Source organism: Vidua chalybeata, chromosome 6, assembly GCF_026979565.1.
Source record: "Vidua chalybeata isolate OUT-0048 chromosome 6, bVidCha1 merged haplotype, whole genome shotgun sequence".
Classification (NCBI taxonomy): domain Eukaryota; kingdom Metazoa; phylum Chordata; class Aves; order Passeriformes; family Viduidae; genus Vidua; species Vidua chalybeata.
In genome coordinates, this window is record NC_071535.1 from 43,452,437 (window position 1) to 43,468,097 (window position 15,661).

Consider the following 15,661-nt stretch of genomic DNA (forward strand, 5'->3'; position numbering starts at 1 on the left):
TGTCACAGCCATGTGACATGGTCAGCAAACACAGTGCAACCCCAAAGCAGAACCCTGTATCCAAAATGCATGTGTTTCTCATGCTGCAGCTCTGGCATGGGGACGTCTTTGCTTCCAGAGGACTGGGAGCTTCCTCAGCAGAGAGCAGTCACTCAGCACTGCCCCTCAGAGCTGTTCCCAGGGCCCTTCCAGGCCAGCCTCACACTGCTACCATGGCACAGCCTTCCAGACACCTTCAGGTTCACCCAGCCTCTAAAAGAAAAGCACTTGCAGAGGCTTGTGAAATCTCACATGGCTTTAAATGTGGTGGTCATGACCATACACTCTGTGGTTTACAGAACAGGTTGTGTTAACTTCAGTTTACAAAGTAAAGCCACCAGCTTTAATTGTCCATAAAAACAAAACAACAGGGGAAGTGCATGATTCAGAGGGCTTGGTGCAAATTTTTGCAAAGTAACAGATACAAAACCAAAATAATTAAAATCATACATTTGTGTAAAACAAAAGAAATTCAAGTTAAAACCAGGACTAATTTCTATTAGCCCTAGAGATGATCCAAGAATATGTCAGGAAATAAATACATTGTTCTAGTTTTCACCATAAAAGAGGGTGCTGCTCTCTAAATGGTTTGGGTATTTACAGAAGGCAAATGGGTTACAGGAGAAACAGAAAGAAGAAAAGCATTCATTCATTCAAAGTGAACTGAAATGCTGCAGGGTGACCACCTCCCCCCACACCTCAGTGCAACTAAGAGAAGACTTTAGTCACAGCAAGAGGCCAAAGAAATTACATGTGAGCAGGACACCATCATCTGCTTCACGCTGGAGGGACTGTGCCAAGGGGAAACCAGCATGGCGTGGCTGCCACCACAGAGATTCTGAAGCTCCACCACAATCCATGGCTGCCCCTGAGGCAGATGACAGTAAGTTGGCCTGGTCAGTCCAATTTATAACAGGAGAGCAATTTATCCTATAATCCATCTGAAGGGAATGCTGCTTAAAGGCAAATCTTCCTGGCCTCTGTTGGACTGTGGGTGCTCTGAGGAGGAGGAGGCAGCCAGCACAACTGAACCTCTTTTCCTGATATGGAAAGCACAGCTGGGGATCCAAACAGTCAGCCTTTCCCCAAAGGCCAAGAGCTCTGGTGACACAAGGGAAAAAGAGGCTCTTCCAAGAGCTCTGGTGACAGAAGGGAAAAAGAGGCTCTTCCAAGTATCTCTCTCAACACTGCAAACCACAGCAGACAAATCAACACCCTCATTTATCAAGGCAACATGGCTTGTGCTCATAGCTGGTATTTCTGATGCTTTGTTGCCAAATAATAACCACCTCTCCTTTTGCTGCATGTGCCAAATCCTGACAGGTCAAAGCTGTACTCCAGTGCAGCCAGTGGAGCAGAAGATGTTTAATGCCCAATAGAAGCAGGGAAAATTCTACAGTTAATGTCACAGAATGCAAAAAAAAAACATCCCAAAGGCTCATCCTAACCTTCTGTTTCCTTGTCAAGACACACTTATTTACCAAGTACCACTAGGAGTAGATTCAAGTGGTACTTGTGTCATGTCCATATTTTTAATGGGATTTGACATTTAAGGCAGCACTGCAGTTTACCTCTAAGGCTATAATAACACTTGCAAATCTGCTTAGCAAGATATCAGCAGAGTATCCCATGGACAGCTCAAACAGATCAGATCTTCCCCACAGAAGCACCATTGGAGTACCAAGTGATGCTACAAAGCAGACACTGCAGACTGCAGTGCCTGACACAGACACCTGCAAACCAGATCCACTCCTAATCTTCACCATAAAAACAAAACCAAAGATGGCAAAGAGCCCTCACTTTATCTTAGAAGCTATACCGCACTGAGTCAGGTACCACTGGAGGTCAGGAGCACTTCATGAATACACTGAGACAGGACTCCTTTCCACACCCTGCTGATTATCCTCGGCCTCACGAAATCCACAAGTGCTAAAAGTACCAGGGTAGGCCCAGGATGAAATACTGATCACCTGCTGATCTGCAGTCATGGGGGCCCAGTGCTGAGAAGCACCTTTACATCTCCCACACAAGTGCAGCATCTCCTATGCATTTGATTTTCTCTTTCATCATAGCCCTATCAACACTGACATTTTGAGAGCAAATTGATGCCAAATGCCAGGATGCTCCGTTTATTTTGCACCAAATTTACACACCCCTAGCCATCCTTTGCACCCAATTTATACCAGAACTCCCAAGATATGACTAGAACCAAATAAAGTACATATGAAGTACTCAGCTCAGACTCCACATATACTCAGTTCTCTTTGGGCCTGGGAAAACAGTCTTATTAATTCTGATTTGGACTTTTCATCCATGCCCATGGGAAGCAAAATGAAGGATCTCCTCCTCTCACAAGCTCAGCAGATCTTTCTGCAGGATGCAAATGGCTTCATCCTTGAGTTAAACTTTAAAAGAGAAATGAAGTGCTCAGCATTCACCATGCTAGCACCAGAAGCAAAGAGAACACTGAGCACAGAGGCCTCCATTGCAGGGACAAAGAACAAAAAAGAAGCACAACTGGGAAAGATGGAGAAAAGTGAAAAGAACTGAATTGGTATCATACCAAAGAAAAAGAAGGAAACCTGATGCCAAAAAGTTTACACTAATAGAGAGAGAAAGCTTACAGAAGGCAGACTGCTGTTCAACAGCAAAACCTTTGCAGCCCTCAGTGGTCATTAGGGAGCAGCCTGGTACCTCCATCAACAATGATCGCAGACTGGTAAAAGAACCTATCTAGATAGCATTCTCAGCCATATGAACCCTTGAGCCCATTTCAATGACATGAGCAAAATTCTTATTTTTCTCTTTTTTTCCCAGCAGGGATGACACACCACTTTGTCCAGGTTGGTGCATAGAGTTCTCCACTCCTCAGCCAGCCTCCTTCTAGCTGACAGAGGTGCAGTTCAGCTCAGTAGGGTCCTGCCTGCTGGCTGCTGCCATGGCTCCCTCGGGGCCATCGGCGATGCTGGGCTCGCTGGAGCACTGCCTGTGGCCGAAGCAGCTGGGCTGCAGCAGGAGGCATTTGTCAGCAGGGTCCGACTCCTCCACGACCATTCCCATGTGCATCATGGAGGCCATGGCCAGGAGCTGGATATCCGAGTGAGCATTGGCAACTGTGTGGCGACGGATGCTTCCACACTTCTCCAGGTAAGCCTCGCCCTCCTGCTCTGTCAGCGGGGTCAGGGCCTTAGGGCAGGATCTGGAGTACCGTCTCTCTGGAAGAGAAAGAGGAAGCAGGAATGGTCAAGGGCACACAAACAGGCCACTGCTCACACTGCTGGGCTGGCCTTGGGGAGCAGAGAGAATTCAGTATGCAGCTACAGAGTGCCCCACTTCATTACCACTGGAAAACAGTCAGGAGCTCACTAGTTCATACTGCTAGGTGTTGGGAAAGGAGATCTGCCTCTGCCCCAGAAAGGAGAGAGCTCCTATCCTGCTCTAGGGGCTGCTGCCTGCAAGAGAAGTGAGCCAAAATGTCAGCTGTGTAGCCAAGGGACTCTCTTTAGCATCCTGAGAGTCTTCTCTTTTATCAAGGTGTGAATACCAACTAGGTACTCTCACATGCAGGTTCACTAAAATAAGTGACACTAAAGCAGCATAAAAAGACTCCAAATGTCTCCAAAAAAGACATTCAGTGGGGATTTGAATTGCCATCCCTGTCTCTGAAAAATTTCTCTCAGGAAGTGCCATTACCTGTTGTCAATGTGAAATTCCTGATGCTTACATTGCACTGTCTCTACATCTGCCTAGGAACAGGCCATTCTGTTGGTACTATCTTGCCATATTTTTTAAAGATCATGCCAGAAAAAGGACATTTCATCCTTTCATCCACTGTGACACATCTGGTTTGGAGGCTGGACACAAAAAACACCTAAGAGTGCACAGGAACAGTCCACAACAGCCTGAGGAAAAGGAGCACAAGGGAAAGGCAGTCACACAGAAGGGGTGGGTGTGGGCTGTACGATCTGTTCAGCGAAAACATTAAGGAGGAAAAATGCCAGGTCTAAAGCACAGACACATAGCACAGTCCCCAGCGCAGTGTCATGAAGCACATGTCAATTCTGACACTAAAAGCTTGAAGGAAGGCAGGGGTCAGAGTTTTGCCTTGGTTCACTGTAATCCCACTCCAGCAGGTTGAATCAGACACTGCTACTGTTCACCTGCTGGCTTCCACCTCCCTGCAATGTTCCATGTGATTTTGGACACCTGCTGTGGGTCTATCCCTGCAGCAGCTGATGGAGCCATTCCATGTGTCTCTTTGTTTCTCACAAACTTCACTGAAGTGCAGGGTCTCATTTCATAAAGTCAGAAGCCTTTAAACCTTATAAAAGGCTTCCAATCAAGACTGCAGAAGATAAGAGTAACAAAATGCAAAGCACTTGTCACTGAAGGTTATAAGAGTTTTGGAAGCTTGTATCAGGGAGAAAGCAGAAAACAAACTATTTATTGCAAGGAGGAACAGGTGAGCAGCCTTCACCCTGTTACTGCCAGTAATACATCAATCCAAAATGGTTCATTCACACTTGAGGGTATGCAAAAATCATTCCTGAGGCTGGTAACAGCAAATACACTTTTTAGGTTTCATCTGAAGCTCCAGCCACAGCAAGCTGTAGTGTTAAAGGGCATTAGGATATGATTCTTTTGAGAAAAAAATTAGGTGAAATTAGTCTGAACTCTGAACATGCATATATTGCTTTACTTTTTCCCCTTTACTTTCTTGGCCACAAAATACAGTCTCTTAAGGGAGTTATTATGCATGGCTTAGCTAGAAATTTTATTTTTATTTTGGTGCCTTATGACCAGGAATATTAACTGGGAGGAGTTTTTCTGGGACTTTTTTGCAAGCAATCTCAGATCAGCAGTGATGTGTGGCTGTTTTATCTAAACACTGTTTCTTAGCCAGCTGGATCCCTCTGGCATATTCCATCCTTACCATGCAGGTTATGGCTAATTTACACAGGCAAAGCAAAAGGGTGCTAACAGACCAGGTGGAAATGCTGCCATCTACAACTCCCTTCTGTGAGGGCTACTGTCCCTTTCACATCTCTCTGCTTTAAATCAGCTTAAGATACAGCAGCCTTGCAGGCTGAAGCCTTATGTACACTCACAGCTGGGAGCAGACACCTTCAGTCACATTCCCCAACTCTCATTTACCCTGAAGGCTCCAGACCAGATGGCAGTCTGGCCTCCAGAGCAGCTGTGTAGAATGCAAGCACACCCAGAGCCCAACAGCACCCTTCCCAAAAGCTACTATGGGGAACCTACTGGGCTTCACCATCATTTCCACCCATCAAATTAATTTCTCTCTTATTTAGAGGGAAGGATGTTAAGGAGACCATGTAAAATACTTAGTAAATCAACTGACCATGACTGATAAATTAAGTGACTGTGTTAAATGGTTATTAAATTTCAAATTTATTTAGTGCAGTTACTTCATTGTTATGAACTGTGCTGCTGTTTGAAAATCCTGAGAAACTGAAATTCTTTTGTAGGTTCTTTGTATCACAAGCTTTAGAATTGCTTGCCATTTATATCAGTATCTTCTCTCACTGCCTAGTGAGAGAAGAAACTGGTTCTGAGAAAGCAAAAAGGTGACTGAAAGAGGGAGAGAGAAGAGAAAGAAGTCTGATTACAAGTGAAAGTTAAGGACGAGAAGCCACCTCCATAGCAGCACTGTGAAAATACCAAGATTATTTGTAGAAAAGTGCAGTTTTGCAGTCCCTGTCTTGTACTGCAAACACAAATTCCTTCTTTCCTCATGCTCAGCACAGGGTGGAGCAAGGGTAAAAGGCCACCTTGGAAATATACACAAATAAATGACAGCTAAAATCAAATTAAGTTCAATTATTTTAAGGCATATAAACTTTACAAGGCCAGCTTATGTAGGTTTTCTTTTTTTTTTAAATGGCACAAATGCCTCGTTCAGCTGACAGAAATCCAGGATGGCTAGAAACTTCAGCACAGGTCAGGCAGCTACCTTTCAAACCATCCCAGCAGCATGCAAATGTCCATAAACAGCAAAGCAATCAAATTTGTCAAAGTCCAACTTCTACATGGAATTTTGGTCTAGACTGAGCCCTAGGATCAGATCTGCAAATCCACGCTGAACTGCACAACCATGTTCACTTGCACAGAGGATTGCCCAGCAACCACAAGAACAAAAATCCTGAGCCACAGTTTTCCTGAAGCAATGCCATGGGTTTATTACAGGCACAGATTTTCTGAGTTCTGGTCTTCTACCACAAGACCATCTTTGCCCATACGCTGCTAAGTGTAGTACAGGGCAGGTTGTGGATCTCCAGCTTGCTACAATTTTGCATCGAAGCAAAGACTAAAGCTAGTGAAAACACAGGGAGACTGGAGCTTTCTTCACTTGTTCTATTTAAATCTTCTTGACTATCAAATCAGTAACACTATGCCCATTAGCTAGCCAATCTCTTCTGGCTGGCCACATGTAAGCAGAGCTCCTGCATCATGTGAAAAAGTTTCCCAGAATAATCATGCTCTTCCTTAAGAGAGGTGCCATTCTCTCACCTAGACATGTTTGTACATACTTGAAACAGAGAATTTTATTTTGGATTTTTTTTTTTTTAACAGAATCCTCAGATGAAAGGAAGAAAATCCCTGTCATCCCTCAGAATTAATATGCAACAGTTCTACTGTTTGCAAAAGCTGATTGATGCAGCAGCTCAAGCAGGCTAGCAAGCAGGCAGCAAAGGACCAGTACAGTCTCTCACTGTGGTGGAAGCAGTACACCAGGCATGGGCAAAGGGGTTTTAAAATCCAGTCCATGTCCAGAGAGAGGGGAGACTTTGTGGGGTCTGTGTGCAGTGATGGGGCACCAATAGTTCACTAGGTCATGGACAAGAAAAAGCCTGTCACAAAAATCTATATCCAGAAACACTAATCAGGGCCTTCTCAAGGGTGTTTTAGCCTTGGTTTTCTGTCTCTCATGAAGTCATGCACTGTTTCCTTTTCCAGCACAAATGCCTCCCATTCCAACCTGTGCACCCCAATAATAGCTTCAGTACAATGTGCATGTCTTACCAAGCAAGTAGGTGCTACCAGAGGAGCTGTGATCCTCACACAAACCTAAGAATGGTGATACCACCTGCTTGACCAGTTCTTCTAGCTGTAGGTAGCCCTCAGTGGGGCCAGTAGGCTCATGGACACTCTGAAAATCAAACACAAAAGTCAACATAACCCTTAAAAGATTTTGGAATAAAGCCTGGGGTCTGTCAATTCCCTCTGTACTGGAATATCCCAACTGTGTCAGCAAAGCTTTTGGAGCTGATGGAGGTTTGAGTGCCTTTCAAATCAATCTCCTTGTCCAAGTTACGGCCACGCCCTATGGACACTGAGCAGACAGTTCTTTTTTCTGAGCAAGTGACAGGAAGGTACAAGGTGTGCTCACACTGAGGATGTGCACAGTGTACTGCAGCAGTGTAATTGTGCCAGGGTGGTGCTACCAGAAAACACCTCTTTGTAGAAAAGCCTTAACATGCCTTGGGCAAAGCACTGCTCTTTCCCTAGGCAGGACTGCAGGCAAAGCACCCTCTGTGGTTCAGCTTACAGCTGTGAAGATGGTAGATAACACCAACCAATTTAACAGCAATTTCAGAAACTGTTCAGACTTCACTTCCTGCAAAGCCTCAATAAGCTTTTTTCCTCAAATGTGTTGCTTCAAGATCCTCTTTGCTCTCAAAATTCTTGTATTAAAAAACATTTCAGGGAAATTGAGGTTGCACTTTAGTATCACCTCCTGTTCCAGTCTGGGTCACTGGAACATCAGAACAGTGAGAACTCATACAGAACTACCAGCTTAGTCACTTTGCAATTTTGATTGTGCTTCATGAAGTTTAATTCTCAGACATCCATTATGTTGGAGCAGAAATGAAAGCCACTAGGCTGTGTGGTGTGTTGGAGGGAAGGGATGCCACCCAGAGGGACTTTGAAAGGCTCGAGATATGGGCCTGTGCAAACCTCATGATAATCAACAAGGTCAAATGAAAGGTCCTGCACGTGGTTCAGAGAAAGGCTGGATGGAGCTCTGAACAGCCTGGTCTAGTGGAAGGTGTCCCTGCCCATGGCAGGAGGCTGGAACTAGGTGATCTTTAGGATCCCCCCCAAACCCAAACCATTCTACAATTCTATCAACTCAAACATGTAAGATGGCATTTTTCAGGAACGTCAGGCTGGGCAATATGAGAAAAAACCAAACGCAGTTGTATTTGGCATGCTTGGAAAGTATTCTGTTGAGATATGGATAAAGAGGATAGTTACTACAGATGCTCTAGATCTTTTGGGAGAAGCCTTTGAGAGAGGATGTCTCATTTTGCCTGCTGCCAAAAGGTATTTCTCCTCTAATGGTAGAGATTTGCCCTGTCCTTGAAAAGCTGGGAAATCAGGAAAACTAGGGCACAATGAGACATTCAGACAAGCTAGAAGATGAAAATTTGTGTGAAAAAAGTGTCCTGACACTGTTCCTAGATGGGGAGGAGAGGTACCAAAAAAAACCACCAAAAAACAGCTCTTCAAGGCAACATCTTTACCTGTCCCCAGGAAAGCTCAGGGCATCCAAATTCAGCTTTCATTCTAACACTGACTGCTCCCAAATAAGCACATATCACACCCCCTTCATCACACCCTACTCTCCCCACTTTTCCTCCAGTGTTTGTATGATTTCAACAAGGTCAAGATATCCAAGTGAATCAGACAAAGAAGAGCAGAGGTTCCCACCTGCAGAATTAACAGCATCTGGACAATGGAAGCTGGAACCTTTGTCTGGACCAGGGGAAGGATTTCCTCCATCTTTACTTTCAGCAAGACAAAGTCTCTGAAGCCAAGAAGAGCAATCTGACGGATAGTCAACTCCTGACCCTAAAAACACAAAGAAAGCAAAATCCAAGTGTAGATAAAGGGACGTGTGAGCATCATACCAGCATATGGGCACATAGACAGGAGGGTTTATTATGCCCATCGCTGCTGTGGCAGAAGATCTCCCAGTCATTCCTGTTGAGGATTCATGATACTCTTTTAATTTCTTCCCTCTCAGTCTCACACAAATTCTGAAGTGGGCATTGCCTCATCTGTGGCACCACTAGGTTTGGAGTGAAGCCAGAAACAGGCCTGTAGTTCACCAAATGACTATGTATGTATTCACAAAACCCACTTGCCATACAATTTGTTCACAAAAAAGCCCAGTAGTTTGTGCTTCTGGCACTTTGAGCTGAAAAAGCAGAGAAGGTTTGGTAGGGAACAAAGTTCAGAATAATTCTGAACTCAAAATATTTCTCAGTCTCAGAATATTTCTTAACTAAACCTACCTCTGACCCATATTGTACCCTCTTTTTGCTCAACGTCTGCACTTTAGACCTTGCTGATATTACAACAATCTACAAGTTAGTCCATTACAGATTTTAGGATTTAAGCTGGAGTGAAGCTAGCAAGACTGCTTGAACCAAATATAATTTTAAAAAGCAACAGCTTTAATATTCTCTGCAAGGCATTCTTATTTTACATTAACAACACAAGTGAGCAGGCTTAACAGATGATATAGTATTTTCAGCATTTTTAAACATAGTCTAATTCCATTTGGCATTCTGGTGTTACCACCTTCCCCTCTGCTATGTTTAGTATCTGCATGACTTTCTATTGTCCCACTGCAACTCAATAGCAGAAATTTTCCTCTCAGTGTTGCCCAGCACTTTCCAGCCTGAAAAGTTTGCCTTGTTCCTCTCAGTATGTTAATCTCTGCCCCATGGTCTGCTTGGGAATCATTTTATGATCTCCATAACACACTCAACATAGCAAATATTTAGCTGGAAGAAATTAACAACAGTTAATCATTAATTCGTAACAGGTTGCATGTCATAATTAAGAGCATATGTAAATATGAATTAAAACCAATAGTATGGAGGACAGCTCAGCCACAATAAAAGCAGTTTGCTGTTTTAAACCATCACTGTGTAAGGAAAAAACATGCAGGAAAGACCAATACCTATCCTGAAACTATATTTCAGCAGCTGCAAACTTTTTATTTATATTATGCAGTTTAGTCCCATTAACTTCATATCCCATTTCAAAATGCAAATATATTTCTGTGCCAAGCAAAACAAGATTTGCTATTCCTTTTTCCACACCAATAGTCACATCAACATCTGCAACTATACAAAAGCCAGCGAGTGACCTGTTTGCATAGTTTCCCTCTGTACAGCAATTTAACCAACTTGGCTGCTTAAAGGTCATATTTCCACAACAGCTACAAGCCTTAAGGTTAAACTTGGCTGAGATGCGAGGCTGGTGTGAGTTACTACCTTTGGTAACATATGCTCACACATGTGGCTCAGTTTCATTCTGAATGTGTAATTGCTGGGATCACAAAAGAGCACAACTAAATAATCCTGCTGGTATTTGCAGGAAAGGATAGGGAATCAAGAACAAACTGACTTTCCCATCGACCAGAGCAGCGTTTAAAGAGCTGCAGCGTGATGGAAGGCACTCGCTGGATGTGCTCTCCTCACATGTTGTAACACACCACAGAAGTGGTTACATACAGTTCCCTATTTCTAGGAAAAGCCCAATCTTGTTATTAGGACACTGGCCTGGCATAAGAGCAACTTTTATTTCTTGCTGCACCAGCAACTCTTTTTGTGGTAGCCTAGAGTAGTTCACTCCGAGTTAAATTCTTGGATGTATTTAGGCAGCTTAATACATACATTAGTGTAGTACTTAGGTGCCTACAAAACTTTAAATATCCTGTTTACCTTTCAGTTCCTCTTCCAGAAAGTGGCAATACTTCCCAAACTTTACAGCTTTGCTGATATATTTTGAGTGACTCAGATATTGTGACAAGACAAATACAGCAAAAAAAAATAAGCTTTCAAAGAATCTCAACATCCCATAATCAGTCTTTCACCACTGACTAAGTTACTTCCAAAAGCTGCACCCACAGTGTTGTAACTTCTGTCCCATTTCTCATCACAGACATTTCATAGCAGGGCAGTAGATTTTTCTGGGAAGAGGCAGAATTATTGGCATCAGTGGGTGTGACACAGCCAGCTCAACTGTTTCCACAGTACACAGGTAGCTGCAGTGCAAACTCCTGTCTAAACAGGTCACTGCCTCACTGAGAGTTAGCTACAAAAGGAGAGAAAGGGAGGGTATTATAGTTGCAGTTTTACGTGTCAAACACCTACCTTCAAGCATCTGAAGCGAGGAAAGAACAAAAATAAACACAGTAGAAAGGTTAGTGTCTGTCTTTGTAGAAGTCCTTTCTCTTTTAAGAAATGCCAGCTTTAATAGGATTAGAGGAAAAGGGCAAGCTTTGAGCTTTACCTGCTGCCTTTCAAACAATACAAGGGAAAAATAATTTTAAAAGGTTCTGGAAATAATGTCTTCCAGAAGAGGCAAAAGTCAAGGGGAGGAGGCTAGCATTTCCAAGAACATCATTCTCCACGTGAGGTATATTTTTCTTTTTCTCTGATGGCAGAAAAGTCAAAATAGCCTGGGGAGGTGATAAGTCTGTTCATATAGAAACTCTGAGTAAAACTACATTAAAAAATGATACAGATCAACACTTCTGAATGGATAGTCAGCCTTCAAAATACCCAGTGTAAAAAGGTTTTACATAAAGTATTCATTCTTCCTCTACCCATAGACTTACATGTCCCATTACTGAAGCTTCAAAAAATCCAACTGAGGATTTCCCAAAGACACAAATGGGATATATGCCCTTCAAAAGTCATTAGAGTGAGTTAAACACGTTTTCTCCTGATCTAGTCTTCAGATTTATACCTCTAAGACAAGCTGTCAGCATTGTCATCTGTACCAACAGTCACAGCTATTTAAAAGAGAAGAGACTATAAAAACAAATAGCCCAGAGCTTCAGTCTAGGCAAGGTACAGTCCAACAGTTTCAGTGTGCAAACTTAGCTAAGCACAGAGAGTAGACAACTGGGAATAAATTCAGCCCAAAACACCGTGCTTGTCCAGTAGATTTTAGCAGTCCTTCTTACAGTTAATACTTGGATAAACTCTACTTCCTCCAAGATTTTGTTTAAAGGTTTTGACGTGTATTTAGCCACTGGCCAAACAGTGCTGCTGGTAGAGAAGTTACCATTTCCATTAGCAGGCATTGCAGTTACATTGCTTCACCTGACTAAACTGTAATTAGGATTACCTGGACTGGGTAGAATATTGCCTGGAGTGTAGGAAGAGTCTCTGTAAAATAGTGATCCCAGATTTCAGACAGGACATCAATGCGATCCTCACCTACAGAAACAGAGATTGGAGCAAGAGCTTTAGTGATAGGGACACTAAAAGCAAGTTGGATTTTCTAAGTACTCTCTAATTCCCCAAGCAAGAGACTTATTTCTGCAGTTTCTGCCCAAAACTGGACATCACCCAGCTAAGCTTCCCCTTAACTGACAGCAACACAAGGCTGTGACCACTGTTTGTTCTATGCAGAACATGAGACCAATTCCAACAAGAGTGAAGCCCCTCTTGAACGAGAGGCTTTAACTCCACAGCACAGGATTGTGCAATTGCACAGCTCACATTTAACATGCTCAACTAGCACAAAAACAGCTGAATCTGAGAACCAGCAGGTCACAGCCAACAAAAGCTGATCATCCAACATCACCCTGCAACTGAGTCAGGGAGAGCTTTTAGAAGAGCTGAGCCCCCTCCAGCATCCACTCAGGATCAAGCAGCAGTCAGTCACCTGTCAGGAACCCCAACAAAAGCACTAATGACAAATGAGGCACTTGTGAAGGTTCCCAAACAAAATCCAACGCTTGTATGATTCTAATTCAAACAAACATCTCCAAATGTAACTGGGTACTTAAAACCAAGGCAGACTAAGCTACGAATCTTGGGATTCCCATAACAGAAATACAATTGTGATCAAATTATGTTCATAGGTTTGACTTACAGACCTGTGCACTCCTCAGCATCTGGCCCAAAGCCTCTAAATTTTTTAGTTAAAGGTTTGCAATGTTTATTTCAAGTTTTAGATACATCTCTGGAAATCTCAGGTGTAAATAGACTCAAGGTTTAAACCACAAGTTTCTGACAAAAGAATTTTCCAGGATACCTCCCACAAAGCCTCAGCTGAAGCTCAGAAGCAGTCTCGACTCAAGGAGCAGCAATGGAAGATGGTCACTGAAGACAGGTTTGAAGGCTCATCCTCAAGGTCACTAAAGGCCCTACATGAGGAACTGGAATACATGTAAAATTGTAACTCAAAGGAGCCTTATCACTCTGTACTGAAGTGCTTTCCTCATCTGCAGACTTCCACACAGACTTTCACTTGCCCATGGGTTGTGCTGCTTAGGATATAGCCAGAGAGAAAAGAGCCAGCAGGACTAGATCCTGCAGATATTTCCCTTTGAGCAGAGAGCCAGCCCACTAGCAACCACAGAAAATTTCAAAGAGATGCTTCACTGTGTCAGGTATGACTATGGCTTCAAAGTTGGAACTGCAGGCAGACAAGAAACTACCCAGCACTCCCACAACAGCTACCCATTACCACAACAACCAAGTGCAAGTGAAAAAGACAGCAGGAAACAGATTAATTGAATGTTTAAATTTTGTCCTCTTCTGCCTCCTACCCAGGACTACAATGCTTTGCTGTCTGGAGACACAATGAAACATCAGAGATCACTTCTCCTTCTGAAGGGGAAACAGGGATGGTTTGTTTCTTTAAGAAATTGTAGATCCTGCAGGCATTGAAAGAGATTCTGATAGACTGTATAAAGAAAAATCGTGTTAAACAGGGTGTGATTGAAAAATAGACATAGATAAAACATTGCCATGCCCTGCAGCCACTCTGTCTGGGTGCAGGGGCAGTGTAAGTTTTCCAGGAAGACAGAACTAACCAAGAAGCATGTACAAGAAATCCTCATTGCTGAGACCACAAGACCTGCAACAAGCCCACACATTATAAAAGAAAGGTGCCCATGAGTCATCTCCTGCAGTAATGCCAGCCTGCACAGCTAAGTGGCTCCAGTGTCACTTCAAGCTAGGGACAGAAAAATGAGGCATAGAAGGTGTTTTGCTGTCTGCTTGGGAAACTTCATCTGGCCCAAACTACCTGAGCATCTGCAAAATTCTCTTGGGCCGCTCTCAGCTTATTACAGACTCAAACTCAATTTTCATAATGCTAAAGCAGATCCTGGAATAGTTTTATATGAATACAGAAACCAAAGTCTCTGGTAAGCTGTGCAGCATTCATTCTGAAGAGATGGTAGCGGCAAGGCAGGTACCCACATCTTGGAAAATACAGGAGTCTGCCTTTTTTCCTCCCTCACAGGGCCAATGCTGAAGAAGCACACCCCAAGGAGGAGGCTGGCAACCCCTTAACTCCTTTGGGGCCCAAATCCTACAGCCTGCCAGCTGGGTGAAGTCACTCGGTGAAGAATGGTGCAGTGGAATCCAGGCCCAGCAATGATGTGAGATCATAAGCATCTATTGGCATTTAATGACCCACATACAACACACTCACACTGGTGATTAGCAAGAGATCTTCCCTGCAGGCTAGAAAACTGGGTCAAACCTAACAGCAGCTTGGTTTTGCATAAAGATGTGCTGGCTTCACTTGAACAAACAGTTACTAAATGTGAGCAGCTTCCCACACATCCAGCACTGAGTGGCCACACCACACTTGCCTTGGCCCACAGACTCTGCAGCAGCAGTTTGAACACAGCTCCATGTGTGATCAACTTCTTTCCTGAAGGATTTCATTCTCAGTGGAAGGATCATTCTTTTCTTTAAATTTACATAAAGCATGATAGTTCAGCTCTCAAAAGCATGACAGAGAAACCAAAATTATGCTTACATCAAGCTGCAAATCACATTGAGAAATGAAAGGCAGAAGACACCTTCAAGCAGTTTTGCAACAGGATCCATGTCCAGACCAGAACTGCCATGAGCCCAGGTTCAACTGCCACACGAGACCCACGCTGCTGCCTTTGAGGTGCAGTTATGGCTGGTAGGAGCATCGTGGCTCTGTGGCTATTCAAACAGCCCACCCTCTCTTCAGCCTCACAAGGGCTCCCGAGGGGTTGTGTGACACCCCAGGACAGCACCAGACAGGGCTGTACACTTTCCAGACATGCAAATCATCTCATCTGACCAAACATCAAAGCACAACTCTCTTCCAAAACAGGTTCCCTACTACACTTACCTTCACACAGCTTGATCTTCTCCTCCAAAAACAGCAAGCCTTTTGCAAGGAGCTGGTTCTGCCAAGAGAAAAGAGAGACATCCATTTGCCTGTTATTTATTTATAATGAACACGCATTTTTGTCAGATACTAACCACTTTGCATGCATTAAGCTTAAGATTAGTCATGTTGTAGTACCTTCTTCCAGCACTGGTCTCAGTGTGAGTGCTAGACATTCCTTAACCCACTCTTGTTCAGCTAGATATGAGAATGCAACAGACACAGCAGTTGAAACATCTCCCAAAAATGGGAAGGGTCAGAGGGAGGGAGTCAAGAAAATAAAATAGTTCTTACCATAATGGTGCACCCACATATGCGTATAAGTCAGTTACATGATGGAGGCAATCAAAGAGTCAAATGCTATGAAAATGTCCCACTCTCTTCTTCTTTTTGCACT

At 43.5% G+C, this 15,661-nt stretch overlaps 1 protein-coding gene across 4 annotated transcripts in view; it reads right to left on the minus strand.

The window, feature by feature from the left end:
* Positions 1 to 354: 354 nt before the first annotated feature.
* Positions 355 to 15,661, minus strand: part of PRR5L (proline rich 5 like) — a 41,773-nt gene continuing 26,466 nt past the window's right edge. For 2 of the 4 annotated variants that reach the window (XM_053946571.1, XM_053946570.1), the window contains exons 5-9: positions 15,226 to 15,283; positions 12,220 to 12,311; positions 8,779 to 8,919; positions 7,087 to 7,213; positions 355 to 3,254 (exon numbers count right to left, since the gene is read on the minus strand). In XM_053946571.1, the coding sequence (XP_053802546.1) occupies positions 2,923 to 3,254; positions 7,087 to 7,213; positions 8,779 to 8,919; positions 12,220 to 12,311; positions 15,226 to 15,283 (750 nt within the window). In that variant the 3' untranslated portion in view covers positions 355 to 2,922. Of the gene's footprint in view, positions 3,255 to 3,405; positions 3,492 to 3,732; positions 3,942 to 7,086; positions 7,214 to 8,778; positions 8,920 to 12,219; positions 12,312 to 15,225; positions 15,284 to 15,661 lie in introns of all 4 variants that reach the window. The other 2 variants (XR_008431626.1, XR_008431625.1) reach the window with 2 other exon arrangements.